The sequence below is a fragment of the Cuculus canorus genome, chromosome 1 (assembly GCF_017976375.1).
Source record: "Cuculus canorus isolate bCucCan1 chromosome 1, bCucCan1.pri, whole genome shotgun sequence".
Taxonomy (NCBI): Eukaryota; Metazoa; Chordata; class Aves; order Cuculiformes; family Cuculidae; genus Cuculus; species Cuculus canorus.
The window spans coordinates 155438971-155452016 of NC_071401.1; the positions used below are offsets into that span (position 1 = coordinate 155438971).

Sequence of the window (13046 nt, forward strand, 5' to 3'; positions counted from 1 at the left end):
TTCTGATGTTGATTGTTTTTTAAAAGTTTTTAAGCCAGAAGAGTTGCGGCAGGCACTTATGCCAACACTGGAGGCACTTTACCGTCAGGATCCAGAATCTCTTCCATTTCGACAGCCTGTGGATCCCCAGCTACTAGGAATTCCTGTGAGTGTTTTTAGCAATGTACTTCCTTGGCTTTAATTCAAAATTAATGTATTATGACATACCTGTTTGAGAATAGCCTAAGTCTGTCTTGTTAACATTTTTATATTGATGAATTTGAAGAGGTTTAGCTTAGGCAGCAGAGTCTGACTTGAGAAAGTTTGTTTTTTCAAAAGTTTGTTCGGTTCTTTGTTCCTTTTGATCAATAAGCAGGTATACAATACATTGAAGTCATTGCCAACAGATTCCTAGTGCCACGTGGGCTTTTTATGGATGTTGCTTCATGTTTTGATGCTTCTATTGCTGAATTCCATAGGTGTTTCTCATTACATATAGAACTTGGCTGAATGTGTGGGAAATAAGGAAGTCAAGGCCACTTGAAAAATAAATCTGTCACGTTTATTGATCTGTTAAAAGCAAGGAAGAGACTACTCAGTTTCTGGGGTTTGTTTGAGTCTTAATTTTCTGCTTGTTTTAGACTTGTCTTCAGAAGACATTACTGTTCCTTCAACAATCTGTGTTTTAATCTCTCTGGACTGACCACACGAGTTTACTATTTATACACAAATGTGTGCACATAGAAGTCCTGCTTGGGTGCTTTGGGCAGTATTTTTTTGCCTGGAAGTTTTTTTGTTTGGTTTTGATGTAGGTGGTTTTTTTTTAAGGTAGACACTGAGAAGATTCAGGGCCTGCTGTATTATAAGCAGGCATAAGCATTGCTACTGTTCTTTAACAAGTTCTCAATCTGCTGTCATATTCTGAGGACTTTTATAGAAGTGATTCTTTAGCTATTAGGGGGAGACTGAAGAAAGGCATTCTTAGAGGAAGCTATATCTCTTCTTACCTAAAAGTTATTTATTTTTGTTTATTAGGTTGTTTGGTCTACTAGAAATATGTTTTCTATTAATGTTCTTGTATATCCTCAGATCACAGTAGTTGCCAAAACACTTCTATTTCCTACTTTTTGTAATAACTTGTTTTGCTAACTAAAATTAGAGTGGCTTTATTTCATCGGGAATGGAGGAGTAATAGAGCCTGAGAAATACAGGAATAATAAAAAGGAAGTACTGGGGAGTGATGTGATAATGCTTAGAGATTTCATTGTGTGTCACAAGCAGTTTGACAATCAAACCAGAGAAGAACCTGTTTTTCTTGATGCGCTGCGGAAGAATTTATGTAGTGAGAATGCACATGCTGTCATGTCACAATGTAGGTCTTGAGTAGTGTTTTTTGATGAGCTGTGTGTTCTTGCAGGATTATTTTGACATAGTCAAGAACCCCATGGATCTTTCTACTATCAAGAGGAAGCTGGACACAGGACAGTATCAGGAACCATGGCAATATGTAGATGACATCTGGCTCATGTTCAATAATGCCTGGCTGTATAACCGTAAAACATCTCGGGTATATAAGTACTGTTCCAAACTGGCAGAGGTGTTTGAGCAAGAAATTGACCCAGTTATGCAGAGCCTTGGTTATTGCTGTGGAAGAAAGGTAAGAAAAGAAATATTTTTAGCCTGTTGCTTGCTTCCTGGTATTGAAGTGGCAGGGGGGAGCACAGCAATTGCATTTGTTAGAAGCTAATAGTGTGTCAAAAAATGTTGAAAGTTTACCAGGAGTTAGCAATCTCAAGGAATCTGATTTTGAGATTTTTATGGATCTTCTACTTGTGTCTAGTGCTGAAGTCAGCCAATTGTATGTTGGTTGTTGGGGAGAGAAAAGTCAGGAACTGAAGGCTTGTTTTGATAAGGACAGACCCATTTGCTGTTGCAAATTGAAAAGAGAATAACAGACCACTGAACACTGTCTATGACTCTAGCACCTCATACCCTTGCAGTATTGTGAGATCTGTACACTGAACGAGGTGGAAATGATTGTCTGGGTCACCCTTGCTACCTGTGGAGAGCAAGTGAAAACATGTATGAGTACTAAGGTGACCCATTCTTCTTTGCAGCTGGAGTTCTCGCCACAGACTCTGTGTTGCTATGGGAAACAGCTATGCACAATCCCGCGAGATGCCACTTACTACAGTTACCAGAACAGGTAAGGAAAACATACTTGGCATGGTTTTGTGCATGCTGCAATCAATCTGTTAAAAGGCGTGCATGTACACCTTCTTTATTTGTGTACATCTTTGTGTTTTGAGATAAAAAATTTGCTGGAAGTGCCCTTGAATAGTTGAACTTGTGTGTTAAAGACTTCTTTCTGCAAAAGTTCAGTGCAGTCTTTGCTCTTCCTCTTTTGTTTGCAGAAATGTGATGTAAATTATATCCTGCAGTTAGTTATATTTTCAATTATCTATGAATCAAATACACAACTGTCTCTTGCTTCCTACTACACAGCAGTATTTTTCACGCAGAACACTGAATAAACTGTGCAGCAAGTTTATTGATGCTCACAATACCCATTATACTTGGCAGGTCTTTGTTTTTTCTCATGATGTTAACATTGAGGAGCAAACTTATTTTTGTGGTGCAAATCTTCACTGGAAGATTTATGTATTCAGATAATCAGTAGATTACTTGCTTTTTCTCCACAAGTTTCCTTAAGGCAGTTGTCTGGTAGTTGCTATCAGCAGCTGTGTAAAGTGCTGTCACTTCTACAGATCTTTTGATTATTGCTTTTTTTTATTAGCTTGGGGTTTAATAGAGGATTTAAACCTATTTGGCTTCTGAAAGAAGGTTTCTTGCTAGATGTCTCTCTGCCAACTAGGGAGGCGAGGCAGGAAGAAGCAGGGAGATGCACGCTGTAATGCTCCCAGATCCCCTGGCCTGTCCGCAGGTTAGAGCAGAGGGATGGCTAGTTACCCCCAAACTAGGGTTAGTCCATAAATTTAGTTCCTGCTCTCTGTTCTTTCCAACACCTTAAACAACTAAAACCCCCAAACAAAACCACTAAATCTTCTAGGCAAAAGCCAAGAAGATTTTGCAAGAACTGTAGTTTTCTTAAGCACCTGGTCAGGTGAAAGCAACCAAAGAGCTGCAGGAGTTATATCTTAACCTTCTTAAGCTTCATAAAGGTTTATGGCAGTGAATGGAAGATTTTAGAAGTGAAGAAATAGAAAATAAGCTTATAGTATCCCATAATAACTACTGTAGTTTTAGACTTAGTGCAGAGCTTTTATATTGTAAGTCAGTCTTTCTGCTTACGTTTCTGTGTGCAACACTAGACAGACACAAAGATATACTAAAAAATCAGACGTGCTTTACATGTTTTGAACATTAGAAGGGAATGTTTGCACTGTAAGAGGTGCCTAGATGTGACTTGTGAATTATATTATATGCATACATGCATATATCTATAGTCTGAGGTGTACAATTCCAGAAAATACTGTTCTTTGCATTATCCTAGATGAAAACTGGGAGAGAGGGTTAAGAGACCTGTTTTGTTTTTTTTTTTTTAGCTTAGCAGTTGCTATTGTGTTTGTGTGGCTTTAATTTCTTTTTAATTTTAGATGTCTTGTGCTCTCAATAAACAGGCTTTAGTAATGAAGAGGTCACAGTTCTAGAATATTTTTGAGGGCTAGGGTAGAAGCTTGAATTAATCAGTTTTATTCAAGTGTAAATTAATTTGTTCTCTCTAATGCTTGCTGCATTGATACCTGGACTGTTCTACACTCAAACTGAGTTATAGCAGAATCATAGCAGTTTAGAGCTTTGTTTGTAGTTTATAGCAAGTATCTAGTTAACATACAGTTTGACAGTTCTGTACTTAACGTCTGTAAGATTTTGAGGGCAAATTTTATTGCTCTAAGTTTCTGGTGTTTAGCTTTCCCTTTCAACCGGGGGAGCATCCTGTGGCCTTTCAGCATTTATACATTTATGATGGAAGACTGTCCCTCCTGCAGTTCTTCCTGCTAACAAAAACTGCTGTGTTGGTGTACAAGTCAAGAGTAGCAGTTCTTCCTTCCTTCTGCTCTTTCCCCTTTCTCATTTTAATTCTTTGCTATACATGGCATGGATTATTAAAATGAAGAGGGTATGGGTATGCTAAATGGAATACTCTTGTTTAATTTGCTTTAATCATTTGCTGCTTGTGAACCCATTTGAGAGATTTAATGCTAATCTGTGCTTTGCCTTGGCTTTCTGCTTTGTGTTGTCTTGTCCTGCCTCTGTGTTTTTGTTTTTGTCCTGCAAACCCCCATTTCTTTGTTTTGTTCGTGTGTGTGTTATTTTTTTATTTTTCCTTCATGCTTGTCATTGTCTGCACTTGGCTTTGATTGCGCAAAACCAAACCAAACCAAAACAAAACAAAAAACCAAAACAACCAAACACAATGTGGGGCCCATAAATCTGCATCATTGAATATCCTTGTCGCCGTTGACGACCTGCTCTCTGCTCCTGTCCCTTCCTTGGCCTGCTGTGATTGGTGGCTCCGTTGCTTGGCTTGGGCTGTGTTGTGTGGACGGAGCAGTTCACCCAAATATGGCCTTCTTGCTGACAGGTATCATTTCTGTGAGAAGTGCTTCAACGAAATCCAAGGGGAGAGCGTTTCTCTGGGAGATGACCCATCACAACCTCAAACGTGAGTTAGTTCTCTTACTTGGGCTGTGCATTCATAAGCTGTATCATGGTCTATAGTGCTTTCTCAAAGGGAAGGAGTTTAGTTTTGAGTGACCCTTGCTGTTTGTAGGCAAATAGAGGCTGGAGCAAACATTCTTCCTAAAAGCTTGGACTTGTGCTGTAGATATCTTTTTTTTTTTTTCTTCCCTGAAAATCTGGACTGACAGAGCTGTAGTGAGAAATAAGCACTTAGTCCTCAAAATTGCAACTATACAAATAGAAGTGCAAAAACAGAATCCCTTTTTCTTCTGGGGAAAAAAAAAGTGAAAGTATTCTACTGCAGGAAAGTAACTGTACCTGCAGGCAGGTAGGTGACAGATGTAGTTTGAAACAGTCAAATAGACCATTCTGATTATAGACTGGCTATGCTATTAAACTTGTATCCAACTTCAGATCAGAAGCAGACAACCTCCTTTTGTCATACAGATCTTTTATTTGTCGGATTGCCATCTGCTTATGAGAGATACTGTGCAGTTGAGGAGATCACAGTAAAAGGCTGTGCGTGGATTTTATTGCCTTTTCCATATTGGTGGCAAACTGTTGGGGTGGTCTTTGATTCTGATGTACCCTCTTCACACTTCCCACAAAAAATCTTGAGGCAGAATTGTGGGATACTAAGGAAACCTTTGAGGGACAGATGAGTGCCACGCAGTTCCTCTTTGGGCTGTTCAAGAAAGCTCTCTGGGGGAGGGCATCACAGGAGCACTGCAGAGAGAAGCAAGCAAAGAACTTGGCGAAATCTGAAGCCAGAGGGAGAGTTGTCAAAGTTTGTAATTGGTCAAACTTGCGTTAGCTTTCACTGGAAGTAGGAGTTATTGTTAGCAGCACGTTACCAAATCCTGGTTGCACTGATGGATGTATCTAGAATTGTAGTGAAAGAATCCACTGGGATTTGGGAGGGTGTAAGAGTACGTCTGCCTTTGTCAAGGGGGAAAACTAAGAATTAATATTTGCTGTTCAGTGCTGGATGACTACTCTACTAGAAGAAAAACCCAAAGTTTAATCAATATTGTCCAGTTTAGTTCATAGTGATGTGGCATATGAAGTGCTTACATAAGAGAGGAGCAAGTATGCATGGACATGTAAATTTGTATATAAATAAACATCAAATATATTCATGTTTATATGTAAATTTTTGTTTGACTGCTGATAAAGAACCATCTTTCTCATACATGCAAGTTGGAATGGCATGCCACAAACCTTTGAATCGAGGTGGAAGGCAGCATAGAGGGCTTTTGATTATTTTTTTTTTTACATTAGATCTGAAAACACAGATGGTGGATACAATTTTTTTCAATAATGAAAACAATCAAAAGTTCTTTGAACACAAGCGATGGTAAGATGGTACCTCCAGCTCCTGGTATTCTTTTTCATAGCTGATTTAAATGCTTGGATTTTGTGTAGTGAAAATGGTGGCTATAGGCTGCACATGAGGAGCAAGTACACTTTTGAATATTCTCTTGCCTGCTTACAGGCTTTCTCTTAGGAACTGATTTTACCGAGGCATAGAGAACCTGCTCCCTTCCTTTCTTCCCACTACCTGTAGTTAAAATGCACTAAAGAAATAGATTAGTAATATATATGTGTTTACAGTTCTACTCACTGTATTAGTTTGTGGTAATTGGGAGATTGAACCCGATTCATTAATCTGATAAGGAGCTTGAAGTGTTCTGCTGGTCGTGCTATTCAGAATAAGGATAGGAATGTTAACACGTTATGCAAGTTGATTGGGTCTCTTGTCATTGTTTCTCAAAGGGACTTGTACTGATCATCTTTCATTTTACTGCACCCTCTTCAGGGTAAATTCTCATGAGGTCTGGGTGTTCTTACGTGATTTTTCTTGACTTTTTTTTAACCAGATTAGCATAAAAGATACCTGGGACTTCACTGTCAAAGCAGATGGACTTTCTAGCCTTGCAAATGCTGAAGGGAGGGTAAAGTTAGTATAGAGTAATGTCTGGGCTAGGGTTGCAGGGTTTTGAAGCTGAAATTTATCCTTTTAAGTTAATCTAGGAGGAGAGCTAGGGGAATCTGAAATAATATATTCTGCCTCTCTCAGTAATCAAAGAGAATTGGAATTTTCTGTATTCAGAGTATGAGAGATATATATCGAATATTACTTTTCACTATGAAATACGGATCAGACTAGTCCAAAACGTGAACGTCAGCAAGTTTTACCATTTATTCTGTAGTCAAACCAAATAAGGGAGCAATATGGTTCTTTACAAGCTATTGTCTCGTAGAAAATGTGTTCTACAGGCAGAGTCGAGGGTGGTGGGTACTTTAGTTGTTGGTTACTTTGTCAAATACAGCTCTTTCCTGTGTAGTGCCAGTGTGTGTCTAAAAAATCTGCGTGCAAATTTTGTCTTTGTGTGGATGTGTGTGGTATGGCATTGAGTGTATGTTGTCTTGTGTTAAAACTGAGTTTTATTTGCCTGTTTCTCCATAGCACGATAAACAAAGAACAGTTTTCGAAAAGGAAAAACGATACACTGGACCCTGAGCTGTAAGTAATGCTGTCACACTTTGAATGATCCTCATTTAATTATAACTATTTTATAAAATAGATGTTATTCATTTACCATCAGCTTTGATTGTCCGTGTTTTCCAAGTTTCCTCTAACTCTGAGCCGATAAGGGCTGCTCAGTAAGCAGCATGTCTGGCAGCACGTCCCGAGAACTCAAACCACCATAGCTGTACTTAAGAAATACATGATGCTGTATGTATGGAATGGAATTAGTGCATTTTGTTGTCTTGAATGTGGTTTCAACAGAAGGATGAATGCAGTTAACTCCACTTTGCAACCCTCTTGTGGCAAATGCTCAAGTCTCAGAATTGATTAGGTCATTTGGCAGTAGGTCTTTTTGTGCTATTGGCTTTTCTAGTTGATACAGTAGAAGGAAAAGTTGTTAAATTTTGAATCAGCCAGAAATGTAGGCATTCAGTAGTTATGGTGACTCAGCTGTTTTTCTCTATATTCCTGATGTTATTTTTGAAGCCACTACATGTTCCTACATTATACGCCTATGCTGCTTCTCTGCAAGCATTACCTTCACTCTCGAATGGGGAAAAAGGATATGTATGCTTCCCACACCACCCTTCTAAGGGCATAAGGGTCAGCCAGTTCTTCTGTTTTACGAGGGCTGCAGGAAGGAGAGAATAGTAACTTGATTCATAACTTTCCTTTCAATTTGTTATAGTGAAGATGCAGCCCAGTGCTAGAATACGAGTCTAACTTACAAGTATGATACCCAGTGCTCTATGTAGATGACAGCTATTCGTTCAAGATCTCAGACTCTCTTAAATATACACGTTCAAAAGGAGTCAGATTGTCCTGATACACAAAGCAACCTTAGGTATTTTGGATAATTAAATTCACCAAGATCTGTGAAGTAGGCCGTATCACTTACCTCAGTTGTCCTTAGATCTGAGCTAATCTTCTGAAAGTGACTTTGACGTTGCTTCTGTTTTCTTCCTTCCCACCTTTCTGCAGTACATTTGTAATGTACCCCAGGCTTCAAGCATAGTGAGGCAACTAACAACCATTTTTCCTGGTTCTTCTTTTGAGACCTGTGAATCAGTTTTCCTCTAGTACCTTCTGTGTTAAAAAGGCTCAAGAGCCTAAATGCTAGAGCTCCTCTAAGAAAATGTTACAAAATATGCAGGCGTGTAATGATCCTACTAACCTTACTTCCTTTTCCCCTTTTTTCCTTCTACAGCTTTGTTGAATGTATAGAATGTGGAAGAAAAATGCACCAGATCTGTGTTCTTCATAATGAGATAATCTGGCCTTCTGGGTAAGGAGTTTCTCTTTCTTAGTAGAGGTGATATGATAGATTTACTAGTGTTTGTGCATAAACTTCTTTATGGTGGTTATATTTAAGTGTCTGATGGAAGAAATTGCATTCCTGCCTGTAAGTTTTACAGGACATATAGGGTAATATCAAATTTAGGCATCACATCTTACTGTATTGTTTCTAATCTTAAGTGCTTCTAACATTCCTCTGTGTGTGGAAGAGGGCCTTTCAGCCTCATATTTCAGCCTTTTATGTTTAAAGATACTTCTTTTTAGTTCTGGTAAAAATGTCATACTGGTCTATTTTCTGTACGAATCATATTGCCTTGTCATCTTAAAAAATAATTAACCTGTGAAGAATTTAACAGGTGAAGTCACTTTTTTGACCTCAGTGATGAAATTACATCTGAAAAACAATCTAGTCTTCTTTAGATACTCTATAGGTCTTGATCAAAATACTGTGTTTTTCCGTTTGCTTTGAAAGATATTTGTAAAAAGCTGATAAATGAAGCGTAGATAAAGCTCTGTAAGAGTTTGTGTTACCTTTCTTGACAAGATAGTTATGACTTTTACCATACTGTTGTCCAATCCACATTGCTGCAGAAAAGGGTGAACGTCCTGTAACTGAGGAAGGATCTGCCCATCGCTTTGTGCTATAGTCTACTTGGGCGTTTAGACAAAAAAAAAGCCTTTTGCTTTCTGTATTGCAGTCTCTCACCTTCATCAGAGACAGCAATTTGAGGCTATTTGTTCCAAGAATACTTTAACCGAATGTTGTTAGACCTTTCAGTGGAGACCTCGTTTCCTGGACTTGCAGGTGGTGGCATGGGTGGCTGACAGGAGATGTACCCCTTAGAGCTTAGATCCTCCTCTGCCTCTGAAACACTTGGGTTGTTTCTGCTGCACTGTTTTGTGCTGTCTTTTATTTCAAATTGCAGTTAAAGTATTTTCCAGACCAGATAAAATCTAGTGAAAGGTTTTGCTTCTAATGATGAGATTCTAAGGAACTTTACAATTTGACTTGGTGTTTTTTCTCTTTTTCCCATTTTTATTTCAGCTTTGTCTGTGATGGCTGCCTAAAGAAAACAGGACGAACAAGGAAAGAGAACAAATTCTCTGCAAAAAGTAAGATTCTGACACTTGCACCAACAAATCTCAAATAGCTTAAGAATGGGGAAGAGGGGGCTTTGTGTTTTGTTTCTGTTTTTTGAGTTAAAGGAGGATAATTTCTTCACCATGAGAGTGGTGAGACGCTGGCATGGGTTGCCTAGGGAAGCTGTGGATGCCCCACCCATGGAGGTGTTGTTCAAGGCCAGGTTGGATGGGGCCTTGGGCAGCCTGATCTAGTGGGAGGTGTCCCTGCCCATGGCAGGGGGTTTGGAACTGGATGATCTTTAAGGTCCCTTCCAACCCAAATTATTCTATGATTCTATGATACTTTTGGCCCATTCTGAACACTAGTTCTGTGATGTTCTGAGTATTTGCATTTACTGGTGTTGTAGTTAGTTAATAGTCTATTTTAGAGGATTAATGTACTGTTTTAGAGCCCTGCTAATGCAAGATAAACATCTCCTTTTGTCACAGTGTATTAATAGCATTGAGAAGTTGTTGCTGTGTGACTGCAGTTGAACTTACATTTGTGATAGCGTGTTCAAGTCACCGTGACAACTGCTGCTTTTAAGCTTTGATGGAGAGACAAAGTTTGCATTGGCTCATGACAAAACTCTCTGCAGACATTTCTTCTTGATCAAGACAGCTGATTTGAAGGCAGCGTAGGAGGAAATTTGTGCGATCATTGTCCAGCTGTTCTGTAGACATTAAAACAAGTGTTTCAGAAGCTTCTTAGGTTGGTGCACTTTGAACAGAGGAGAAGTGAGTTTTTATATTTCTGCAAAAAAAAAGTAAGAAAACAAAACCCCCAGCCAACCAATAACATCACTATTCTAACAAATATTAACTGTAGCATTAAAAAGTTACTTTTTAAGGTCCTTTGGAGAAAGAGGAAGGAGAATCTCAGACTACATTGTCTTGAAATTTGGGAGATGGCTTACAGTTCAATCACAAAAAGTGTTCTCCTCAACTATTCTTATGAAAGGGAAAGCAACCACTCAATGAATGGTTTCAGCATCTGAGTCTTCCAAAACCTCCAAAATCTAAACTCCCTAGATTCAGCAAGAATACAGGGGGAATACAGGGTTTCTTTTGCATTTTTGATCGTTTCTTTGTTTCTAGAAACCTATATGTATTGCAAACTTAATGTGGTGTAGTTTTGCTTTACTGCAAGGTGTCAAATTGGAGAGATGACAGGCTGATTGGCAGATAGGTAACTCTGTCAGAAGTAACGGACAGCAATGAGACAGGCCCTGTTACACCAGAAGTCTGAAACTCCCTTTCAGCTTTAGGTTTTGTGTCAGCTAATGTTATGCTTGTACTTCTTTTGGATGATGATTGTTTGAGAAACTTGTAACTGTGTTACTTGCAGATGCAGTTGTATTTAGTTGTTCTGTCCATCATTGAAATAAATTCTTTCGGTAACTGAGAGATTAACTTGGCTAATGTGGCTTTGTAGACAAAATATACCTCCATATGCAATGTCTGCTCTGGAAGCTATGCCTGAAAGCAGTGTTTTGTAATCCGGTTTAAGTAATTAATAGTTTCAATTCAGGAGGAGCCTTAATTGTGATGGACTTTTGAGACAGATAGAGACTGGATTGAAATACAGATTCTTTCTTCATTTAAATAATGTATAAACCATAAATGTGCCTGCAGGTGAAAAGCAGCTCACCACGTCTAGAAGTGTTAGTGTTTAAAGATAAAGCTTTAATTTATGATAACATACCGCATGCATTAAGAGTCACTTTTCATTTCACATCTGAATTGACAAATCACATTTGAACAGTTCAGTTTTGTATATATTTAGAGCTGTATTTTCCTTCTGCAGGGTTGCCGGCTACTAGACTTGGTACCTTCTTGGAGAATAGAGTTAATGATTTCCTAAGACGCCAGAATCACCCTGAAGCAGGAGAGGTTACAGTTAGGGTGGTACACGCGTCTGACAAAACTGTTGAAGTAAAACCAGGAATGAAAGCAAGGTATGTTCTTTCAATTTCTTTTGCTTTCTTTGGGAGGAGGTGGAAGCTGTTTGAATTTACTTACATGCTACTGTTTTGAAAAAAGAACAAAAGTACTGCTGTATTCAAAATTCTCACCACTGATCAGTTCTTAACACACAGGTGTTAAGGCAGCATATTCATGAGTTGTGATATGTATCTTCTTTTTCATCGTAAAAAGTGGATGCCTTGTGTTTTGAGTAGTCTGTAAGCATTTACCTTTAAAATTGCACTAAAATGACAGTAACCCTAATCATTGTTGCCTTTACCTAGCAATGTGTATTCCCTAATATATGAATGTATTTGGTATTCCTCTTTACCCTCTGTTAACCCACAGGTTTGTAGACAGTGGAGAGATGGCTGAGTCTTTCCCTTATCGAACAAAAGCACTATTTGCCTTTGAGGAGATTGATGGTGTAGACTTGTGCTTCTTCGGGATGCATGTGCAAGAGTACGGCTCAGACTGTCCTCCGCCCAATCAAAGGTGAGGAGCTGCATGAAGATTTTCTTCATTTTGGTACTGTCTGGGTTGCATGAACGTTCTCAAGTTTTATACAGGGCTTCGGTGTTGCATGTGTGAAGACTTCATGCTGTTAGCTTCTAGAAACAAAGCAGCTTCTGTAGGGAGGACCCTTCTTGCCAAGGATGCTCACTGGCAGACAGTGTTGCCTTAAGGATAGGTTGTCAGTATTCTCAAGGAAGGGATTGGGTAGTTTTAGAGAGATGAGGTTAGGATATCAAAAGAAAGTTGAGTTTATAGAGGTAAATGAGGGTCAAAAGCTTTGAAGACTGCTATTGTATTGGATGCTTCCAGTGTATGAAATAACATGAATGAACTTGTACAACTACATTGAGATATCTGCTTCTCATAATTTTGTTTGGTTTTTGTTTTTTCCTTTAGGCGAGTGTATATATCTTACCTTGACAGCGTTCATTTCTTCCGCCCTAAATGCTTGAGGACTGCTGTCTATCATGAAATACTAATTGGATATCTAGAATATGTCAAGAAACTAGGGTAAGTCTTATTGTTTTCTTCTGTGCAGCGTTTGTGGTAGGTAATTCTTAGTGCAAATGAAATTACTACATCCCATTGTGTAGAACATAATGCCTAAATATTGACCAGTGATAGAATAAATTGGCAAAAACTGTGCTTAGTTCAGAAGGAGAAAAGAAAAACTAATTGGAGGCTTTCCAGGAGAGGCTTATGATTCAGATATTTTAGGCTTCCAAAGGTATGTAGGACTTCCTTAAGTCTAAGTAGAAAAAGTGAGCCTTTTTATGTGGACCGTGAAATTTTGCCAGCCTTGTTGATGGTGCTGTCTCTGTGTAATGCAACTGCTTTAATCAGGTCATTCCTTTGTGCTGGCAAGCAAGTAGTTACCCATGTTTGAGGAGGAAGGTAAGAGTATTCTTTCTGTACTGATTAACTCTGTAAC

General features: G+C 38.7%; 1 protein-coding gene across 3 annotated transcripts in view; it reads left to right on the forward strand.

The window, feature by feature from the left end:
* Positions 1-13046, forward strand: part of EP300 (E1A binding protein p300) — a 65132-nt gene that overhangs the window by 42088 nt on the left and 9998 nt on the right. For all 3 annotated transcript variants that reach the window (XM_054069922.1, XM_054069939.1, XM_054069930.1), the window contains exons 17-26: positions 27-145; positions 1397-1636; positions 2097-2185; positions 4586-4666; positions 7154-7210; positions 8424-8501; positions 9558-9625; positions 11442-11592; positions 11948-12094; positions 12512-12625. In XM_054069922.1, the coding sequence (XP_053925897.1) occupies positions 27-145; positions 1397-1636; positions 2097-2185; positions 4586-4666; positions 7154-7210; positions 8424-8501; positions 9558-9625; positions 11442-11592; positions 11948-12094; positions 12512-12625 (1144 nt within the window). The remainder of the gene's footprint in view (positions 1-26; positions 146-1396; positions 1637-2096; positions 2186-4585; positions 4667-7153; positions 7211-8423; positions 8502-9557; positions 9626-11441; positions 11593-11947; positions 12095-12511; positions 12626-13046) is intronic.